The sequence below is a fragment of the Thalia democratica genome, chromosome 1, assembly GCF_965202585.1.
Source record: "Thalia democratica chromosome 1, ktThaDemo2.hap1.1, whole genome shotgun sequence".
NCBI lineage: Eukaryota > Metazoa > Chordata > Thaliacea > Salpida > Salpidae > Thalia > Thalia democratica.
In genome coordinates this window covers 8,690,463-8,715,098 of record NC_139165.1, presented here as the reverse complement: position 1 = coordinate 8,715,098, position 24,636 = coordinate 8,690,463, and the positions used below count along the sequence as shown (strand labels likewise).

The window sequence follows — 24,636 nt, the reverse complement described above, 5'->3', positions numbered from 1 at the left end:
TTGCCTATTTTAAACAACCCTACTTTAGTTGATCTAGTAAAGATACAATTACAAAAGTTTTTAGTTTTAGTTGCATTAATTCTTATACATAACTGTTATGCTATAATATTATTTTGTTGTTCACAGAAAATTTCTAAAAAAACAATTTAAATCCAACTATAAGTTAAGTTAAAGCTTCATCATTACAGTTTTTCTTTATAATTAATTATAAGTGTTCAGATTATGTTACTTTATTATACTGGTATTGAAATAGTACAATAAAATTAATTTATTTAGTTACATAGTTCAAAATTCTTTCTACAATAAAAGCAGAACTTATTGATTTTTTCGAGTATATATCCAAGGAAGTTTTTGTTCAAGTTAAGTACAATATATTTGTAATTAAATTTTATATTGTAATTGTAAAATATTTTTTTCCATATGTCTAGAAAAAAAGTTACTTTGCACTTTACTTCTATTGATAACTTTATTTTTCAAATCAGTGTTAAAGATTTACATTAGTAGTGCTTATAAGCGATCTTATACTTTCAAAATTAAACTCTTGGTTGTGATTCAAACGTTGTATTTATTAAATTATTTGAAAAGCTTTTCAAACACTTTTATATGCATCTAATTTTAATTTAATTTAATACAAAATTATTTTTAAATTTTTACAGAACCTTAACCAGTTATTTATTCGTAGATTTTAATCTGAATGTATAAAACTATAAAAAGAGTATAAGTATCAGTATGTGATTTAGTTGTTTTATTTAATAAATTCATAATTTTAATATATACTAGAAAAATTGTCCTTTTTGTAAAAGAGATTAATTTGCTTATTTTGTTAAGTAGAACAAGTTTTAAGCTCAGGTTATTTTAGATTTATGGAATGTGACTTCATTAAAATACATCTATATTAAATTTTATTAAAAAGTTCTGAAGAACTTTTATAATAACTGTGGTTTTCATTTAGATTTATCAATTCATAAAAAAGACTACTATAACTAGCACAGTAAAATAGTTATTTTGAAATTACGAGCAAATAGTTATACTAGAGAACTAAATACTTCAAACAAATGTTATTATATTTTAAATATAACTTATGGAAGTAATTGTATTTAATTTTTAAACTTAGTGACGTCTTTGATCTCACAAACAACAAAACATTTTAGAAATTTGTATATTAACAAAGCGCTTTACAAACAAGTTATTCAATTAGTTTTGTTTAGTACTTTGAAGATTTTAGATATTCAGTACCGCTGAAACAACAAAATATAGTAGATTAGATATATATTTTTATTTTTTAAAGTTGTTTATCTTTAAGAAGATACATAAATAAAATGAATAATTGAAAGAAAATCTATGAATGTAGAACTACTGCTAGTGGTTGTGTATGAGAAGTTAGTTAATTGCTTGTTTATATTTTTATACGAACTTTTAGTTTTAAAAGTATTATTTAAGTTAGAAAATAGGTTAGAGTGTTTGATTTGTTGTTAGCATCTTATCAGTTATCAACTAAGAGACTTCTATTATTAACAAAGTATTGAACTAAACTTCTGAACAAATTTGAATTTCTTTGTTTTATGACATAAAAGTAGAGAATTTCTTTTAAGTACCGTTTATAATTTAGGGTGGATAAATTTTATTTTTAGACTTTATTATATAAAAACTTTATAAATGATCTATTTATAGCCGAAATAATTTGTTTCTAGCTTGTGGTTTTTAAACTAAAAAAATACTTTACTAGTGTTTTGTTAATATTTGTAACTGATGATGCCTTTCGAAAAATGTTCAAAATCATATTAGCAACTTACAAAAATTTTCTAAATAAACTAAAAAAATATTTTTCTATTGTAGTAAGTAAATAGCAAAACATTGTTCTTGATTTAACACGTGATATTAAAATTATAAGTTTTACTTATAAGAACTTTTGTATTTTTTATCAAGTGTATATATCATAATGAAAACAATTGTTTTAGTTTATTCGATACTTATTGAATCCTATATACACATCATAATAAAAATGTATTTATAATTTATTTAGTTTTTTTGATCAAAATTAAAAATAAAAAACAGGTGGGGATACTGGAGTTTTTAAATACCATTTCAGTAAGAAACACATTCTACGTTTAAAATTTATTCGCATGACGACGTTTTGACTTATAATAAGTCATTATCAACAAATACTGTGCAAAAATAAATAAAATTAGTGATAAACAACTAAATATACAAAAAAAAAAATTCTAAGTGATACATTATATAAAAATTTTATAAATTAAGATTATAAACTCTAATAAAACAACATTTTACATAAGTACTAACAAATTGTTAAACTAATATGTATCAAACTAGTCAAAAATTCTTAATGTATGGGTAATACCCGGTTTAATTAATTGTTTATTTAAAATTTGATTAGAGCGTTTAATTAGTAGAGCTTCACTTTTCAGGGTCTCAAATTTATTTCTACATTCTTTCAAAATTCCAAAATTATTAACAGTTATTTTTTCATTTTTACAAACATTACATTTGCTAATATGGTCCGATACCGATTTTTTGCCTTTTAAATGTTCTTTAATTCTTTCTACTAATGGTCGTGAAGTGAATCCAATATATTGGGTACTCTTATCATAAGAGCATTTATACTCATAGACCACGTTTGATTTTAATTCATGGGGTGTCTTATCTTTATTACTGAAGTAATTGCTTACTTTTGTTGTGGTAAAAACTACTTTGAATTCTTCGATGTAATTGTTTAGAAGCTTTTCTAGTTTCTTTTTATACTCGATACTAGGTTTTCCAATATAAGGTACCTTTACCACATTTTTGAAATTTGAGTTACTTAGTTTTTGTTTAGTGCAGTCTTTATTAATACTAAGAGATCTTTTAATTATGTCATTAACAAATTTCTTTGGATAACCATTCTTAAAGAATTTTTCTTTTAAGCTTGTGATTTCTTGTTTGTAAATGTTATGCGTAGAAGCTATAATTCTCGCTCTGTTTACAAACCACAGTATTAGAGCTCTTTTCCATTTAATTGGTGCCACTGCACTAAAATTTAAAATGACATCTGTATCAATTTCTTTTTTGTGTGCTTTTGTTGTTATTTCCTTTCTCTTTAGTTTGATATTAATGTCCAAAAATGGGAGTTCGTTTCCACCTAATTCATATGTGAAGTTGATAGACTTATGTAGTTTATTTAACTTTTTTTGGAATTTTTCAAATGAGACATCTTTTCGGAAGATACAGAGTATGTCGTCGACATATCGAAGGTATAAAACTGGATTATTTTCATCTTCGGTGTTAAAGAGATTTTTTTCCAATGTTCCCATGAAGTAATTTGCTATAGTAGGCGCTAGTGGGTTTCCCATGCTTACGCCATCTATTTGTGTATAAAATTGCTTATTATATTGGAACAAACCTCCAGTTACAGACTTTAAAAGATTTAAAATATTTGATTGTGGTATGGTACTACCACGTACTCCATTTGCAATCATCTGTAGAGTTTCATTTAGTGGTACATTAGTAAATAGTGAGACTACGTCAAAACTAATGCAGTAATCACCGTCTTTTCGTTCATATTTAGAAAGTTGTTTTAGAAACTCTTTGTTGTTTTCCACACAATATTGTTATGGGATATGATGTTTGATTGTTACATCCAGATATTTAGCTAATTTATATGACGGTGTGTTTAGCATTGATACGATGGGTCTCAATGGGTAATCTGTTTTATGGACTTTACACGTGCCATACAACTTGCCCGTCGAGTTGCCACCTGTAATTAGGTTGTTATATGTCTTTTTGTCTATAAAAGGTTTAAGGTTTTGTTTTATCATTTCTCTTATATGTTCTATTCTTCTTATTAGGGGGTGTCTGGAGTTTTTCCTTTTGTCCTTTTCTACTAATTTGAATTTAGTTTTATCTTCAACAATAGAATTGAGTTTTTTCAGATAATCATCTTTAGACATTAAGCAAATTTATGGTACATTTGAATGGTATAATTCTTGTCTAACAATACGTAAATGTTATAAATTTACTTTTATAGAGTAACATATTAATTTTAGAATCTTTAAAAACCTTTAACTGATACATTATATACATAAGCTTAAATTTAAAGTATAAAAATGTTATAAGATATTGCAAGCTTAATAACACTCATTCGATCATATGAAATAAATCGAGTTTAAATACTCTGTTTATGTTTTATAATACTAAAGTTTTATTGAGTAAACATAAATGATCGCTTTTTTTAATCAATATAAACATTATATTCTAAAATGAAAAGATTAACTAAAGATATTTACTTTTAAAATATTTTAATTTTTTAAACAAAAGATTAGGAATTGCAAGTTTAAAATGAAAAACAAAACAATTGAACAATCACATAGGTTTAAGTAGCATAATAAAACTAAATATACAATAAAACAAAAATATGAGAAAAATTGTTATTATTAAAAACAAATAAAGCAAGCTATACTTTAGTGCTATTAATAACTCTTAAAAAGTATTTATGTAAAAATTATACCATGTGTTTAAAAAAAAACCTAAGTTAGTAAATTAAACCAAAATATTTGGTATTTAAGTTACAAATAAAAAGCTTTTAAGCTTTTCAAGTTTAAAAAACTAAACAAAAAGTTTTACTTTTATGAAATTTGTATATAAAAAAAGCAAGACCGATATAAAAAACTATTTTAAAAATAAATAGTCAGTTGCTGTTTTAAAATTTATTATAAATAAACACATTTTAAACTGAGAAAATGAAACAAAATATTTATTAATTAGTTTTTTTTAAACCAGTATTAAAGTGTAGCTGAGAAAAATTAATGGCATGTTTACTAATAAATATACTCGTATATATACTTGCATAGTTTTATGCTTAACAATAACAAGTTTCCAACAAGTGCTTAATTAACTTGTGAAATATAATAAAAATTGTTATTTATTGCATACTAGTATTTATTTCTTCATCACTCAATCTCATTTTTTTTCATTTTTATTATGTATTAGTATACCCACCTGGTTTTCAGTAATCTCTTGTAAATAGTTTTTTTTCAAACTCAAATAAACTATCAAATATGTTTTATAGTATTGGACATATCGTTTAAATATCAATTAAATTAAGTTAACTACAAACTCAATATTTCTATTATTGTTTGTAAATAACTACAAACCATACAATTAAATATTTTAAATAAAAAGAATGAATAAGCAAAAGAAACTAAATTATTAAGATGCTTTTATGTTACAGAAAATTAATACAAGATCTTGTTTAACTAATAACGTTTTAACTATGATTTATAAGATACACTTTTTTGTGTTAAAATTTATAACGTTGATTTAGTCACAGTCTTAAGACATAAAAATAATTAAGCAGCTCAGATTTATAGAAATTTGTTAACTCAATATTTTTAAAATAAAAAAGTTTTAAACTTATATTCAAAATAAAGTATATTTTCAAAGTGAAAACATTTTACACTAACAAAAATAGTAGCAGAAAAATGTAAAAATCTTTCTATTTTATTAAAAAAAGTATGTCAAAGCCGATAAAATTTTTCTAAATACGACATATATATTTTCTTCTTTTTTAAAAACAAAGCTGATAATTAAAAGCTAACAGTTAAAAGTAAACTTTATTTAATAAAAATAAATTAAGTACGTTTTAGTTTAATAATTACAAAAATTATACATTTGAAAAAAGTTACTATTTGTGAATACATATTATTGTTTCTGGTACTAAATTAAATTTGATAATATAAGCACAGCTATATTGGTAAATACACTTATATAGCAATAAAAATGCAATGTGTAATTTTAATTAAAATTTTCAAATCATCCTCTAAAGTTTATTGCTAAGTATAAGTACAGAAATTAGCAAACTAATTCTTTTTTATTGATTCAAGTCTATTAAGTATACCTACACGTGCATGTGTTCTAGGTATTCAATCTTTAAATTTCAACTATTTATATAATTAATCATATTACTTAAAGTTCAAAGTTACTAAAATTAAATCTAATTTTATTAAAAAAAGCTTTAAAATTTGAGTATAAAATTACTTTTTTACAAAAACTATGTTTTACGAATCAAAAACAAAGAAAGCAAAGCTTTTCAGCAATTTTTGAAAGCTCTGTTTAAAAAGATGGTTTTTTTTATATTAATTAAAACAAAAGTGAAACAATAACTCTACTTTTTGTAACTTTTCAATAAAATTTATATACCAAACCTACTAGATTAATAAAATATACACATTAGATTATTATAAAAACTAGTCAAGTATATCATTGTATTATGTTTCTCTAAAAAGTATATCTTATATCTTATACTAATAGCCAATTAAAAAGACAGTTTATTTAATTATGGCTAAACAAGTTTACGAATAAAAAAGTGCAACTTCTATAACTATATTTTTTAGTCACCGTTTAGTGACTTATAAATATTAAATTTTCTAGAGCCTTACAAACATTTAATAATCTAATTACTTATACATAAAAATTATATTGTTTAACAAGAAAATAAATTACATACGTTACAAATAGCTTCAAAGTGCAAATAAATCTAAAATTAAAAATAAAACGTTGCGAATTATAGTATAAAGAGTAAAATAAATTGCTTTACTTTAATTTTACTATCTTATAAACTAGTTTGTTTAAGCATATACACTTATTATAAACACAACATTTTAGTTATTTTTTAATTAGAATTCAAAGTTAACAGGATTTTATTTAAGCAATTAGTTTAAGTTCCATTTTGGTCAAACATAACGGTTTGATATATGATTACTTGTTTAGATTTCAAAAGTAGTTATCGACTTAAAATCGCATTAAACAAAGTTTAACAATGTTAAAGTTTTGATTGATGTTAAGTGTGTGAAAAACCAAAGTTGTCACAATGTGAATCTTCCATTAAACTTACTAGTTTAAAAATTTGAAAAATACAAAAAAGTACATGGTAGTATTAGTATGAAAATGTTTAAAACTATTCTATTTTGTTAAAAAAGGCCATCAAGTGTTTTACACAGGTTGTTAGTAATATATATTAGCGTTATAACTTTCTGAATTAATCTTTCCTCTAAAGAACTTTTTTGATACTGTTTTAATTGAGTAGAAGACTTATTGCATAAGAAGACATTAAATTAATTATAATTGAAATAATTTTTTTAAGCACTGTTAAGTTCGTTAAAAAAATCCTTTTAAAAGTTTAAACAATTAATGTTTTTTTGCAAAGTTTTACCTATAATGTTATAAAAAAAAAGTCGGAAAAATATTTACATTTAAACTCTAAATCTCCTCTGATCTACTTTAGAATATACTGATTTAATCATAGACCTGTGAAGTATAAAATAATTCTGTTTTTTTAAGCTATAAAAGTTTATTTTTTCTTTTTAAATCAAAAATATTATGTTAAAAATTTAAACACCAAAATAAACTAAGTCGTCAAACATAGCTTTCAAGTACAAATATTTCAAAACTAGGAGCCCACTTTTTAGCGTTTATATTGTTTAAATAAAAAAAATTCTTGCGATGCGAATCATACATTTAACTTACTAAATTGAAAATTTGTAAATATTTTATCACAAATGCTAAGTACTAGTATAAAAATGTTTAAAATTGTTCTGTTTTCTTGAAAAAAGGCCAACAAATATATTGCACATGTTCATACTGATATATCTTTAGTTACTAATTATTTACGGGTTTGCTTCACAAAATTTAATTTGTTTTCAAATACAACAAATAAATTTTGTAAGCAAGTTTGTTTTAATATAATACAAATTAATTTTAATAAAAATATGTGTTTTTATACGTTAAATTATTTCTAGTTTACATTAGACAAAACTAAAGTATATTGAAATAATAATAAGATAGGGCTTTTATATATTTGTTTTGGTAAAACATATCAGTTTTTAACGTATTTTTTCACATAATTTTGCAATACAATATTTAGTATAATTCTTTTCTAGAAAATTTACAAATTTTCGAATTAATATTTTAAATTTAAACTTCACATTGTGATTATTTCGCATTATGTACTTTTAAAGTTATTAGCTAGTAAAAGTTAATTTTATAATATAAGTTTATTTTAGAATAAGAGGCTTTAATAAAAAATATTTACTAAAGTAATCTTTTCAACTGTAGATAAGGAATTAAATAAACAGACTGTTAAGTTTGAGTCAAAATTATTTTCAGTTAAAAAGAAATAACTTTCAGCTCTAACTATGATTTGAAAACAAAAGTTAAATATGGTTAATAAAGTAAGTAAATCAATTTTTAGAAAAACTTATAACAAGATTTTGAAACATAGAAATTAGTAAAATTTTTAATAATTTGCACTTTGAAGCTATTTTTGACGTATGTAGTTTGTTTTTTGTGAAAATTCGATAAATTTTGTTTATAAATTTGCAAGTTATTTATTATTCTAGTTCTTAATAAAGTAAAATTTTAATGTCACAATTACGTGACCAAGCCAAAAAATTGAAGTCATACCTTTTATATCGTAAATATTTTACTACCAGTATAAGCCATGATGAAAGAAACTACTTACTTTGTAAATTCGATATTTGTGCAAAATATAAGTTTTTTTTTTTCGAGAAATAATTTTTGTTGACATACTTGTCTGTTTTATAAAATAATTTAAATAGCTGTATTTAGTTTGATTTCAATAATAGATTTCACAAAAATGTTATAAAATGTAAAGTTATTACTTTAGTTTTGTAATATTAAAAGAAAAACTTCTGTTTAAACATATCATAAACCATTGAAGAATCTTATTTACTTTTTTAGAAATCTTTGCTTTCCATGGCTTTGCTTTGCGAATTGCTATAATTTTTCCAACGCAATAAAAAGAATTGAATAAGCAAGTTTAAAGCTTGTTTCTAGTAAAACATTCTTTTAGTAAGCATGTGTACCTTTAAACTTAAAAAGATTTTTATTTATCATGAAAGAATTAATAACTTAGGATATATTATTTAGAAAATGTGTAGTGTGATTGATAGTCTTTTTTCGATAACAAGTCTTAGCATGTATATTTAAACATTATACTAATTCCTAAACTAGTAAGCTAAATGAAAGCTAAACATTGTAAAGGTTTTTGTTTTTTTAAACACGAAACTTTATTTTATTTTATAACATAAATTTTTTTTGAATTATTAAACATATTTAAGTGTCAGATACTTAATTAAAGCATTTTACGAAAAATTTCATTTGAATGTTAATTAGAAATCATATTTTTAAAACTGTAATGTTTTATTCAAAACTACATCACTAAAAAAAGAAATAACTTTAATCTTTGATTTTAATTATAAAAAAATCGTTTAATCGAATAAAAAAAAGAAATTAATCAGGTTTACTAACTAATTATACTTAAAATTTTTGACATAAACGTTTGCAAAATTTTAAAATATTTACAATTTTAAGCTATTTATGGCGTATTGTAGTTAATTATAGTTTAGAAATTTTATAATTTTCATTTTTAAATAGCTAGTTTACTATTAATGAGCAATTATTAAAATGAAATATTATAATGTCACAATAAAGTGACTATATTAATGTAAAACAATAAATTATATTTATTAAATCGTAATTTTTTTAATTACAGCTTCAGAAATATTGAAATAAAATACTTTGTAAATTTGCTATTTGTAAAAAATATAAGATTTTATTATAGAAGAAGTTTTTTTTATCGACATACTTGTCTGTAATATACCATGATTTAAATAGCTGCATTTTGTTTGTTTTTTTCTAAATTTAATAATATTAAAATTATTGCTTAAGTTTTGTGATAATAAAATAAAACTTCTGCTTAAACACAGCTTCGAAATCTTATTAACTTCTTTACAAATAAAATATAATAAGATAAAGTTTAATTTCATTTTTTTTCTTACAAACTATTTTTAAAATTTTAAAATTGTATCTGAAACCATGTTAAAAGTGCACTAGCTAAGTTGAAACAATATCTTTAATATAAAAAACAATGAAATAACTTTAAATAATATTTTTTAAGACTGCTGATAAAAATTTATTCCAAAGATGATGATAATGTAAACAATTCGTTTAATATTATCAAAAGTAACTAAAATAAAATTGTTGTACTTGTATTTTATATTTTTGACATATTTTTCATAGTTAGAATTTTTTTATTATAAAGCCAAATACAATTGTTTATGCTTTTTTTAAAATAATATGCTGCTATAATCTTACTTAATTATTGCAGTTAGATTTTAAAAAGAATTTGCCAGTAGTTTATCTACTAGTTTATAAAGTTTTACTAAAGTTTTTCAGAAAGGTATAACTATACAGTCACTAAATAGAGTCTAAACCTAAAATGACCTGGTCATTGCGGCTTGTGTAATTTTTTTTTTTAAATCTTAGAGCACCTATTACGTTTAAACAAAACATTAAATATTGCTGATGTTTTGTTAATGTAAAATTTAGTTAAAGTAACTAACTTTTACCATGAGACTACTGTTAAACTTATACTAAAGATAAATAAAAAAATATTAAAAATAGTTATTAAAAAGTATTAAAAAAACAGAAACAGCATGTGACGAAGTTTGCTAAGTTTTAAAATAGCTTTATAATGGTTATACATTCACAGCTCATACGCTGTTTCAAATTTTTAACAAGTTTTAAATTGAAAAATTTGGCTGTTTTGTTAATATTAAATTTAATTGGTTAGTTGGTGCGATATTCAACAAAAAGACATTTACAGAGAGCATTAACAATCGTTTCTTTGTCTTTGTTTGTTTTGACTGCAACTAAATATTTTAAAAACTTGTATAGATAATTTTCAGGTGTTAGTTATAATTTAATTCTTAAGTATATTTAAAATCAATTTTGTTGTTGTTCTACTATACATAGTTTTTTATTTTACTTTTGTCATTATTAGCTTTTAAAGTTTGAAAATGAAAGTAAAATTTACTTCAAAATATTTTAGTCTTTCTAATTTCGAATGTTTAAAGTTATTTTTAATAATTCCAAAATTATTTCTTCAACTTTAAGTTAATAACACTAAAAAAATAATTTAGTATAGAATTTATTTGCAGAGTAACACCTGTTTTTGATTTAACAACGAAAAGTTATTGAATCACTCTAGAAATCTTATCTTCTAATTCATTCTTATATTCTAATAATTTATTAGAGATAAAGTATAAATTTGCTGGAAAAAAAATTCTTAAAGTGCTGTATGATAGCAAAAAACTAATTAACATTTTTATTTTTAGTATAGTTATTAAAGTTATTGCAATGTGATATTTTTATACTAATAAATTTATTTGGTATGAGGTATTAGTTACTATTTGTTACTAAATTTGCTTAATGTGATTGTTTTAAAATGAAAAAACAACTACTAGAGTTTCTTTGCAAATATAATGTTTACATAATTTAACAGCTTTTATAAATTTTTTATAAAAAAAAAGCAAGATATAAATAATTTTATCACCTGCAAATAACCTTTAGTTCTTAAACTTAATTCGTGTTTATAGAACCTTTCGTGCCAGTTATTGTGATCAAGTACTAGTTACATCACAAAAAATGCAAGTGTAAAAATGCATCTTACTATTTTGCAATTGCTTTAAAATAATAAAGCAACTACTAGAGTTACTTTGAAAATATAGTTTTTACATATTTCCACAGATTTGACAGTCTGTGTAAAAAGGAAAGCATAAATCTTTTAATTGTTACTATAAAGCATATTGTAACTATAAAGTGTAGAAAGTTTGACTTTGTTTATTTACAAACTTTTTAATCTGTTCGTTGTGGTTAAGTTTTTACTACTTTAATAAAAAAAAGTATTTATTATTCAAAATTTCACATGAAAACTTAAAACCGATAGTTTTTTATTCAAAAAGTTTTTTATATTTACTCTACTATGTTCCAAATTTGCGTCGAAATATTTTTTGTTTTTTTGAATATGTTTTGTGTAATTGTTTAGAAAAAATAAGTTGTAAATAACATTTCTAGGTAGTGAATTATTGTTTACACTTTTTTATTTAATAAACTTAATGATAATTCAATTTTGATAACGATTTCAAAAATCTTAATGTTGTACGATTTTACATACTTACATGTTAACGAAAGTTACGAATAGTTAAACTTTTTTTTTTTCATTATAATTTATAAGTAATTGTTTTCCGGTGTTTTTATGTTTATTCAAAACTTAGTTAATTGTTTAAAACAGTTTAGTTAGACGATAACTAAAAACTAAACTAATTAAACTATAATTGTACTAATGTATGTACTAAAGATTTAAGCAATTCTAATTGTCTATCTTTAAAGCACTGACTAAGGTATATATAGTGTTAAACTATTGTTGAGAATAAATACTTTTAGATGGAAAATTTGTATGGTACTTTTTATTTACGATTTAAGCTTAGAAAACATTATGTTTTTAAATAAGTATGTTTAGATAAAATATTTTTTAATTATTTTACTAAATACAATCCACCATAAAAAAATATAACTAGTGATGGTAAATTTTAGATTTTAAAACTTATTATTGGTTTTAAACAATAATTCTACATCTTGTTACATGTTTGTAAAGTGTATGTGTTAAACAAGATATGTAAACAAGATATACTCTTTCATAACGTTATTTAAAATGATTATGTAAATAAATTTAATATGTTGTCAATTTACAAAGCTGTTTGTTTTATTATTTATACAACTGGTAATAGAATGTTTTTAATTTGAAAGTTGCAACTCTACCATTGTAGTTGTTAATTTTAATTCAGTCACAGCTTTGTGACTTATAAATAGTTATATAGTAGTAATAATAATTATTTCTTTAGTTTAGTAGATTATATAGATATTTTAAGTATTTTTCACACATACTTAAACTATAATACGTCATTTAGAACTTTTGAAAATTTTGAAATTTACTAAATAGTTCTGAATTGAAAGTTCGCACAAAAATGATTCAAACATTTTTATTGCTAAATACTACTATACAAACGACCTTTTTTATTGAAACAAGTCTATAACTAACAGCTATTTAAGTTCTTACTAACCAAATTATTAATATTGCAATTTTTTAAATAACTAAAATAATTTAAAGTTTAAAGATATACATGTTTACTAAAAACAAACTAATTTCCATTAAGAAATGCTTTACAACTTGCCTTAAAGTATGTCATATTTAAGTTGCAAATAAAAGTATTTGTCATTAAATATTACTTAAACTGAATAAGATTTGATTGAATAAACATTTCTCTTTAATATACTTATTTTACTACATTCAAATAAAAAAAAATCCTTTAATAATTTTTATTTTAAATGATATTAAACTATGGGTGTGTGATAAAAAATTTAGTTAAAATAAAAGTTGTTCAAAATTTGCTTACAAACTTTTAAAAACTAAACATAAATCTAAAGATTTTACTTCAACTTTATATGAGCCTTTCAGTACATAATAATTCAGTAATTGAAATATAGATTTTATTTAAAATAGGGATTGAATAAATAAACGGGTATTAGTTTTGTTTTAAAGTTTTGAGTTTACAGCGTTTTAAACTAAACTGTAGTCAATAGGATTTCAAAGTTACTAACTAAGGATATTTTAATTATAAATTAGCTTGTATCAAGCATAATGTCGCGTGTTGAAAGCTTCTGTTTACAAGCAAAAAACAAAAATTAAGGTTTTTACTAAACGATGTAACAATAATCTCTGAAAACTTAATGCATGATCCATACATTTTATGAACTTGCTAACTCATTTTGTTTTATGAAATTTTGATGCAACATTAAACAGTTTAGTGTAGATGTGTAAACAATGCCTAGATTTTCAAGTTGCTTCATATATATGAAATCGATAGTATGGTTTCTATCTTTGAGAAGGACGGTGGAACTCTTTAAGTGATAAGTTGACAGTTTAAACAAAAATTTAACTCTATGCAAATTTTAGTTTTTTCTAGCTTAGTCACTAATAAGCTTTTTAAAATCTAGTGAAAAAGTTGTTTCTATTTTTAATCGTATTATAGTAACATTTAAGTTACTTTAAGTTTAACTAATTTAAAATCAACCATTTAAAGCGCTGAAACAGTTGTTCAAAGCAAAAGTTTACTAATATACTGTACTTCTAACATTATGTATTTATAAATTGTGTTACTAAACAAAACACAAGCCATATCTAAGTATGAATTAAAATCCAAAATGTACAATTTTTGCAAATCATGCCAAAATAAAGGGAATTCTAGTTTGTAAATGTTAAATAAAATAGTGTTAAAAACTTGTTAACGAAATAGAAAATTTTTATTTACATTAAACTATTATTTCGATTTCTTACGTGACAAAATTAAGTTTTAATTTATTTATTTTAATTATGCTGCGCGAGACAACATACATAGCATTTAAAGTTTTTTTGTGTGCCTAATTAATGTTATTAGAAAATTCGAACAATTTTTATACAGTACTGGAAACATCTACCTCAAAAATCAATTATTCATAGAAATTTACAATTTGTGAAATTAAACAAGTTTATTATGAAAATTGAAAGTTACAGTTGTATATTGATACCAATAACTTTAAACTATTAAAATAAACATTTGTATATAAACACGAAGCTTCACATTTTTTTATGGTTTTTTAATTATGAAGGTACACCCACTTACAGTTTTACTTTTCATTTTTTTTCCACTTGATCAGTGAAAATTTTCACTGATTAGGCTTACAATCATTTTTAAAGCTAATAAACTTATGTTAGGCTTACTTACAAATATTTTTTTTTAACACCGGCAAAACGATTTTAATTGTAAGTTGTTTGTTAAATATTTCTTTTGTTTTTAGTCGACTGTCATTAAAACTCAAAAATTTAGTCTAATAGTCTTTAAAATAATCTTATTTTGTACAAATAGCCAATCTGGAAAACGGTTTTTGGCTAAATCAGGTATTAAAATTATCCAGTTTAACACAAAAGTAATTTATGTACGTCATAACTTGCTTTAAAGGAGCAAATATTTAAACATTTTAATAAAAGCAAATATTAAAATATTAGTATAATGAATAAGAAAAAGACTCTGAATAATAAAAATTTTTATAAGTTTATATTATAATATTTTTCTAGTTTAAGCGGTTTATTAAAAAAAAGTCTCTTTTAAAGTGTAGTTAAGGAATCATGACTGTAAACTTATATGTTTAATTGAACTGAAAATTAATTTATTTTTAGCACTCAAAATTTACTTTCAACTTAAAACCTTAGTTAAATAAAACTAAATATAGTTTATGCTTTTACAAGTTTGTTTTAATAAAACAGGTATTTTCATTTGTACTTAAGTATCAATTTTATTAATGCTATATAAATAAAGTTTGTAAATTTTAAAAATACTTTAGAAATATGAAGCTACACATGACGTAATGTAGTTTATTTTTATGTAAAACGTTTATAAGTTTTCTATTTAAACTAGTAATTTACATAAGTTTTACGTTGCTTCTAAGTAAAACACTTTAATGTCACAACAACGTGATTAAAATAATTGAAATTATACTTTTTAAATTGTAAATATTTTATTACCAGGATTAGCTATATTGGAATTAACTACTTTGTAAATTCGCTATTTGTACTACATATAAAGTATCATTCTTAGAGAATTAATTTTTATTTTACATACTTGTCTGTTTTATACAATGATTTAATCAAATATATTCAGTTTGTTTTACTTTTAAAACTAAAAAACATTTGATAAAATGTAAAATTATAGCTTTAGTTTTATTGTAAAAAAAAAAACTTCTGTTTATTCATAGCATTGAAATACTATTTAATTTTTTATAAATCTTCATTTCCTTCGGTTTTGCTTTGCAAATATTTTCCAACGCGATTAATAGAATAAAATGGCAATTTTTTTTTTCCTATTGAACTTAACTTTCTTTCAGTAAGTTAAATTAAAGTGATTTTTATTTAGGATAAAAAAATAACTTAAGATATAACACTAAAACCTTATTTGTCTTACTTTAATAAAACAGAACAATTTTAAACATTTTTATATTAATACTTAGCACTTATGTTTAACATTTTTCTACATTTTAAAGTAAGTAAATTAAATGAAAGCTTAACATTAACAAAAATTTTAATTTTTGAGAGAAAATTTTTCTAATTTTAACAAACTTTATTTAGTGTTAAAGCTTAAATAAGAAGTTTCAATAAAAAGTCTTTTTTCTAATGTAGATAAGAATCATAAAAGCAAACTGTAATGATTCATTTTAAACTATTTTCAGCAAAAAAATACAAGCTCTGCTTTTATTTAAAGAAAAAATTATAAGTACTTAATAAAATAAAGTAGTTTTATAAACTGTTGAAACATTTGCAGTAAAAAAGCTATTTAAAACGTATTGTAATTTGTTATTGAGTAAAAAATTCATAAAACTTCGAATTAAAATAGTAATTTTAAAACATTATGGCTTACTTCTAAGGTAAATATTTTAATGTCACAATAACGTGACTAAATCAATACTAAGATTTAAAGTTTTACCTTATAAATCGTTAATATTTTATTACAAGCTTTAACCATACTGAATAAAAATCATTCTGTAAATTAGCTATTTGTAGAAAGTATAAGATATCATTTTTAGAAAGTAATTTTCATAGACATATTTGTCTGAATTATACCATGACTTAAATAGCTGTACTAAGTTTGTTTTTCTTATAAATTTCACAAAAATTTGATTAAATATAAAATGATTGCTTTCTTTTGTAACATTATAAAAAACTTCTGTTTAAACTCAGCATTAACATCTTATTCATTTCTTTAGAATTCTTCGCTTTCCTCGGATTTTCTTTACAAAATGAAAGTTATTTTTAAACGGATTAAAAATAACTAAAAACGCAAGCTGTAAAGCTTGTTTCTTATTCAACTTAACTTATTTCATTAAACATGTGTACCTTTAAACTTAAAGTTGTTTTTATTTAGTATAAAGAAAACTGATAATTTAAAGTTTATTACTAAGAGCTTGAGTAAAATACTTAATAATTTTGTTTCAATCAAACAGAGCATTTAAAAAAAATATAGTAAAACTTAGCATTTTACAAACTTTTAAATTAGTAAAACAAATGAAAGGCTTAAATTTAAAATGTTTTTGTATCGTTAAACACTAAACAATAATTTTTCTTAAATTAATAAATTAGTTAGAGGCTTAAATCAGCTATATGTTCAAAAAGTCTCTTCTTAAGTATAGATAGGAGTCATCCAGGCAAAATTTTTAGTTTTATTTTAAATTAAATTCTGGAGAAAAGAAATAAAATTCATTTCTAACTTTAATTGGAAAAAAGGTAAACGTAGATTATAAAACAAGTGGATCAATTTTTACTTACTTTTTATACCTAAAAATTGCAACTAAAAATTTGTAAACTTTTAAAACATTTGCATTTTGAAGCTATTTATGACGTATTGTGGTTTATTTTTGTGTAAAAATTATAAACAATTATATATTTAATCTAGTGAATTAAAATTTTTTTAGCTCTTTATAACGTAAGATATTTTGATGTCACAATAACGTGATTAAAACTACATCAAAAACGTGAAGTTATACGTCTTAAATCATAATTATTTTGTTACCAGCTTTAGCAATTTTGAAATAAACTACTTTGTAAATTGGCTATTTGTACAAAATATAAGATATCTTTATTAGAGAAGTAACTTTTATTGATACACTTATCTGTTTTATACAATGTTTTAAGTAGCTGCATTTAGTTATTTTTTTATTGTAAATATTACAAAGGGTAAAAAATGTAAAATTATTACTTTAGTCTTGTGATACTAAAAAGAAAATTCTTGATTAAACAAAGTATCAAAATTTAAAATCTATTTACTTTTTTAGAAATATGCACTTCGCAAACAGCTATTTCTTTTCCAACGAAATAAAACGAATTATATAAGCAAGTTTTAAAGCTTGTTTCACTGTTTCACGTTAAATTAACTTTATTTCAGTGAGCATGTGTATCTTTTAACTTGAAGTAATGTTAATTTAGTACAAAAAAAAGTTAATAACTTATGATATATTACTAAGAACATGTGTAAAGCACTTGATAAAACAAAACTTTTTTTATTAAAACAGAACAATTTTGAACATTTTTTTGCTAATTCTTAGCATGTTTGCTTATAAAATTTACAAGTTTTCAAATTATCTTCACATTTTATAAGTTTTTTTAAACACTAAACGTTATTTTTATTCTAAAACAGAAACTTTACTTACATTAGTTAATTCTTTATTTTCAGAGTCATGCATAAGACAATATTTTATTTAAATGTAGGTTAGAAATTATACAGGCAAACTGATATGTTTATTTCAGATGAAAAGTTATTTACTAATGATGTATACAATATACTTTGACCTTTAAGCAATTAATTCAAGCTTTAAAATAAGAAATTAAATATAGTAATTTTAATAAGTCTTAGATTTTACTTTCAGTAATAAACTTTATCTTCAAATTTGCAAAAGTTTTAATTACAATAAACAAAATAACCTAAGATATAACATTAAAAACATCTTGAGTGTTTTTGATTTTCTTAATCTAAGGAAACAAATCGGTTTTTACATTTTTTTAATAAAACTTTATAAAAAATTTTAATATTTGCTTTTTAAAGCTACTTATGATGCATGTAGTATGTTTTTCGTGTAAAACTTCAAAATTTTTTTTTTAAACTAGCAAATTATTAATATGCTATCTATGGTCTAACAAAATAGTTAAGTGTCACAATTACGCGACTAAATCAATGTAAAAAGTTTAAGATATATCTTTTAAATCAACATATTTCACAACCAGCTAAGCCATTTTAGATAAACTACTTTGTAAATTGGCTTTTGGTAGAAAATAAAAAGAATCATTTTAAGAGAAGTAATTTTATTGAAGTCTGTTTTACACTATGATTTAATTAGCTGTGTTAGTTTTTCATACAATTACAAATTTTTTTATGTAAAACTGTTGCATTATTTTGTAATAATAAACAAAATTCTGTTTAAACATAGAATTAAAATCTCTTTCAGTTTTCTAGGAATCTTTTCATTCCTCAGCTTTGCTTCGCAAAAGCGTTGTAATTTCTTTTACAACGCAATAAAAATCGTTGTATAAGCAAGCTGTAAGCTTTTTTCTGTTAAAACCTTATATTTTTGGTTTGCATGTGTATCCTTGAACTTAAATATTTTTTATTCATTTTAAAAATTATATTAACTTAAGACATCTGACTAAGAATTGTAAACATATGTGAAATATTTGATGGTCTTTTATCAAAAAACAGGACAGTTTTAAACTTTTTTATACTAACACTTAAAATGCATACTTAATTATTTTACAAGTTTTCAAAATAGTAAGTTAAATGAAAACTTTTAATTTTCATAAACTTTCATTTTCTGAAAAACAACAATTTTCAACTTGCTTTCATAAATTGCTTTTTCAATTTAGTCTCTGAAAAACATCAAAACAATATTATTTTAACTCTTCATATTAATGTTTTGCAATTTGTTAAATTATTATATGTTGTAATTTTTGTACTCTTTAAACTATATAAGACGTGTGTAGTTTATTTTTGGTTAAGTTAAACAAACTTATTAGTTGAATTATGAAGTTTGCCTATTTTCATTATCTAAAAAGTTCAAATTTATAAGTCACTAAACGGTGACTAAAACAATGTGACAAATTTATAACTATTATAGTTTTAGGTTTTGTTCGTTAATTGAATGCCATGAGATTAGTTTATCGAGATCTTGTTTTAGTTTTTTTCTAAAAAACTCCTTAATATTTTGCATTCTTGAAAATTAACATTTTATAGATGGATACATAAAAAATATTAGAGTATAACTAGTATTGAATATTTTCAATTGTGAATAAATAATTACCAGATTTAGACAAAAAATTTATATAAAATTTTTTCTAAACTTGAAGCTCTTACAAAGTAGCATTATAACAATATAAGTAATAATTTAGCTGAGTAAAGTTTGCTTTTATAAAAAAAATTAAAAATTTTAGCTTTTCTAATAAATACAACTATGTTTTAAATGTCTACTAAAGATTATAAAATACATTTTGTCATATTTAATTTGTAAAGCATTAAAATTAGCAAAGTTAAACTTTGAAATCGATAACAGACTCGATTTTACAATCTTTATACTTGTATTTCGCAATAAGTATTTTTTTTTAATTTTTAAGCTGTTTATGACGTATATAGTTTATTTCATCCGAAAAACTTAACACATTATTCATTTAAACTAGTAAGGGTAATTTATTATAGCAACTTGATTGTTGGAATATTTTTAGTCACAAGACTGTGACTTAAAAAGTATATTAAATTTGTAAAAGTGAAAGCGGTTCCTACTTTTAATTGTGAATAAATATAAAGAGATTGGTTTTACAGGATGTTATTTTAAATTTCTGTAAATTAAAAAAACTTGTAAATAAAGTTATAGTATTTTTTTTCAAGTCTGTATTTTCAATTAAAAATTATCGATGTATAGCTTAATTTGATACAAATTGTAAAAGCTTCTAGTTGTATTTAAACATTAACAGTAAATACCGTTGATTTACTAAATGTTGATGATACTAAATGTTAGTTTATTTTAATTGCCAAATCTTTTTTTCACCCTTAACCATACGAAAACAAACAGCTTTAAGTAGGATATTTTTACAAATTATATATCAGTACTTGGGATAGCAGTATCTTTTTACTAATAATCTTTTTTTTACATTATTAAATTTTTTCAAAATGTTTTACTTTTGAATAAACTGAAAATGCAATTGAACTTTTTTCTTAATGTTGTGATAAACTTAAGCAAAAGCTAGTGTTTATTATTGAACTTGCTTATTTTTTATATAAATTTTACAATGTACAATACTATCTAGATTATTTGTTTTAGCTCTGTGAAAATGAAAATATAAAAGCTTTAAAAGCGAGTAATTTTATACTTTGTAAAAAAACAGCAAATGATATTGACGAGAACTTATTTTTAAAAGTTATTTTACATTTGTTTATTTTTAATTTTTTTTAGTTAAAAAAAGGTGAAGCTATAGCTTTTTATTGTTACACTGTATACGAACGACAATTTATTATTAAAATAAAGCTTTTTGTATATTAATTAGTCCTTTCTAAAAGTTCCATTAAAAGCATTCAATATAAAGCACTAAAAAAAATTTAAAAATCCATAAATTATCTTAGATACTTATATAAATTTATAATTTTTTACACTTAATGTTTTTTGCCAGCTTAACGGACATATTCTGTGGTAAGCAAACTATCTTTAAATACAGTGCTGATAAAAGATTTCTACTACAGTTTAAGACGTTTCATTTTTATATGTAAAAATCTATTTTAGTTTTTATAACATAATACGCTAGCTAATAGCTGATGAGTAAGATATTTAAACTTTATAAATCATGTCAATATTTGTTTTTTTATAAATCATAAAGCTGTGACTTAACCAAAAGTATATCAAGTGAAAATGTACAGCGCTGGTGGTTTTACCTTTGTAACCGTGAATACTCTTATACCCGCTTTGGGAATTTTTAAATAAACTTCCTTTTAAACTGGGTATTTGACAAAGTGTAAGAAATCATTGTTGTCAAATCTTTATAATTGATATACTTGTATACTTGACTTTATTGTATTATATTTTAAATGAGGTGTAAATGTTTTTCCTATAATTTCATATTTTTCTTAAATAATAAAGAATGCTCAATTTACTGAGTTTAAAGAGCATATTTAAATAGAGGTGTGCAAATTAAATAATTTATTTACAACCAGATTTCAGTGACAAAAAATTCGACCTCTTAAGTAAAATAATATCTAGAAGTTACAATTTTATTTGAAGAGGTCGCAATTTTTTTTCTCCGAAATTATTTAACTTAAAATATTTAACTTGCACACCTCTATTTAATTCATATAAATTTATTGAAATGCATTCAGATGTAGAATTATCGTTTTGGGCTTATTGTTATAAAGCTTATAAAACCTTTGTAAAAATAATGCCCTAAAGTGTAAATTATTGTGTTACAATACTTTCGCAAAATGTAAGCTTATCAAATTGTGAAATATTTGCATTGTGAAACTTTTTAAGACGTATGAAACTTATAATGAAAGTAAAATTTATATTTACGCTATAATCTTTGATAAATTCAGATTATCTTGAACTATAAGTAAAACGTAACTTACTATTAGTATCAGCAAAGTATTTATATAGTAACTAATCCTTGCCAATACTATAGTAAACCATTAAATAAAGTTTTACTTTTTTTAATTATAAACGTTTCATACAACTATAACTTTTTGTGAATTTTATATCTAATTAACTATATTCAAAGTACATGTCTGCATAGAGGGCATGTGTTGTGGTCAGCAAACCATCATTCAATACATTCCTGAAAATAGCATGTTAGACATTGCAAGTACAGCGTCTCATTCTTCTATTGACATCATCCATACAAATGCTTCTCTAATGTATGCGATTGATCAGCTATAAAAATAAAAAATATCTGATCAATTATCTTAGAGACAATTTTCGATGTTGATTGATTTGTTGTTTCAAATCGTTTGAAATTAATCTAGCTTGATTGGAGACTCATAAAGCTTTTGTAATCAGCTTCGAACCCCGGTTTCTTTTGCTCGTGAAGTATTTTAACAAGTGATTATCTTATCCATAGAATTATCTTTTTTTTTTTTTTGTGATTTTGTTTTTTCTTATTTCGACGTAACAATTCTGCGTCACTATTGTTATTTTCAGTTATTACTTTTTTAAGTTAGTTTCTAATTCTACGAATAAATCTCATTTGTTATTTAATTAATCCCTTCGCTGTACTGCGCTTTCTTGTTTTTGGTGCTTTAGTATTACGACTTATACTGCATACTTAATAATTCTGAGGTCTTTAGCTAAATAATGAAATAGATTGAGAAGATCTCGTTTTATTTATAAGGTATACTCTTAAATATACAATTAAGTGATCAAAACAAGTTAGCAAGCTTTGGTGTCAAAAAAAAAACAAATATAAATTGCAAACAAACATTTATAAAATTATTATTTAAAAACCTTTTGAATATGTTAAATTGTTTTTATTAAGTTTTATGACAAAAGATGTTTAATTAAAAACTAAACTGTTTTTTTTTAACTTGCATGATTTTTTAAAAGAAAAAGGTTAGAAAAAAAACTCAATTTAACAAATTAACTGTAAACATACTACAAGTTTACTTACTTCTTATAACTAACTTATTTAATAACATTTATTGTGATTACAAAAGCTTTACTTGTGAAATATACTGATAAAATTTTAAATATAAAAATTAAAATTAATTTTGAAATTAAAATTTCTAACATAATTTTATTTCAATAATTGTTAAGAGATGTCTTAAGCATGTTTTTGAACACCATAAAATAAATAATAAGTTTAAAAATAAATATAAACAAATAAGATCGCAATGAGCTGTATGGTAAACATAAACTTTGTAGTAAAGTTTCGAAATGAGCTAAAAAATACTAAAACCACTGGTTTTAGTAGCAAAAACTTTGTTATTTGCTTTTTATCATTTGAAAAATTGTTTAACATTTAATCTATTCTGCTGCAACATTATAAAAGCTCATAATTTGTTCTTTAAAATTAGTTTTTTTTTTCATATTAAAATGTTACTAGAAGTTTAATTTACAATTGCAATTTACTTAAAGTGTTTTAAACAAAATAAAAATGTTCAAATAAATTTTAAAATCCTATTTATTTTCTCAAATTTTAATTATTAATAAAATTATATTGTTAGTTTTGAAGTTTGTTAAATCCGTTAAGAATCTTAATGTAATTGTAAAAACTTTTAATTTTCCAAGTAATTGCTTATCTAAGAACAATTACTTTTTTTAATATGCATTTCTGTAGAATACTTGATTAAAAAAATTATTTATCTTAGTGAAGACAGATTGAAAACTAAAATTTAAGGGTTCGAAAATATTCTTAATATTTTTAACTGAATTGAAAGGATTGAAGTAAAAAACTTTCTTTTTCCTTAATTTTCTTCTACTTATTCCAATAGGAATACTGTGAACATATGATAAATTTGTTTTGAAGCCACTATTCTCTAAGGTTTTTTCATACGGATCTTTTATCTTGTCAAATATGTCTTTAGTTTTGGATAGTGATGATAACCTTTTTTGTATCATTAATGGAATTTCTTTTTTTATTGGGAATGGGTGATTTGAATTAAAAGTCATATTAATGTTCTTAGCATTTTCTTTTCTAAATGGAAGGTACTCGTCTTTCTCCAGGTCCATAGTTATGTCCAAAAAAAATGAAAGAAAATGCTAAGAATATTTATATGAACTTTAATTCAAATCACTCATACCCAATAAAAAAGAAATTCCATCAATGATACAAAAAAGTTTATCATCACTATCCAAAACTAAAGACATATTTAACAAGATAAAAGATCCGTATGAAAAAACCTTAGAGAATAGTGCCTTAAAAACAAAACTATCATATGTTCACAGTATTCCTATTGGAAAAAGTAGAAGAAAATTAAGGAAAAAGAAAGTTTTTTACTTCAATTCTCCGTTCAGTAAATCTATAAAGACAATAATTGAGAAAGAACTCCTAAAATTAGTATCCAGACATGGTTCTATATATAATAGAAATACAATTAAGATTTCATATTCTTGCATGTCCAATTTGGAAAAAGAATTGTCCAATCACAATCAGAAATTACTTCAAAACTCAAATGA

The 24,636-nt window shown here is 22.3% G+C and overlaps 1 protein-coding gene across 1 annotated transcript; it reads right to left on the bottom strand.

The window, feature by feature from the left end:
* Nucleotides 1–1,204: 1,204 nt before the first annotated feature.
* Nucleotides 1,205–24,189, bottom strand: LOC145849241 (uncharacterized). Its single transcript, XM_082954383.1, has 4 exons — nt 23,940–24,189; nt 3,633–3,751; nt 2,986–3,473; nt 1,205–1,238 (listed from the first exon to the last, which is right to left on the bottom strand). The coding sequence occupies exons 1-4, from the start codon at nt 24,187–24,189 to the stop codon at nt 1,205–1,207; spliced, it is 891 nt and encodes a 296-aa protein (XP_082810509.1).
* Nucleotides 24,190–24,636: the final 447 nt, after the last annotated feature.

Excerpts from the sequence above, each read along its gene's own strand:
- LOC145849241 (XM_082954383.1), bottom strand. The coding sequence starts at position 24,189 with ATGGACCTGGAGAAAGACGAGTACCTTCCATTTAGAAAAGAAAATGCT. Across the intron at positions 3,752-23,939 it reads CAGTATTCCTATTGGAATAA|GTGGCAACTCGACGGGCAAG; the intron begins GTAGAAGAAAAT and ends ACCTAATTACAG. Across the intron at positions 1,239-2,985 it reads AAAAGAGCTCTAATACTGTG|CGGTACTGAATATCTAAAAT; the intron begins GTTTGTAAACAG and ends TTGTTGTTTCAG.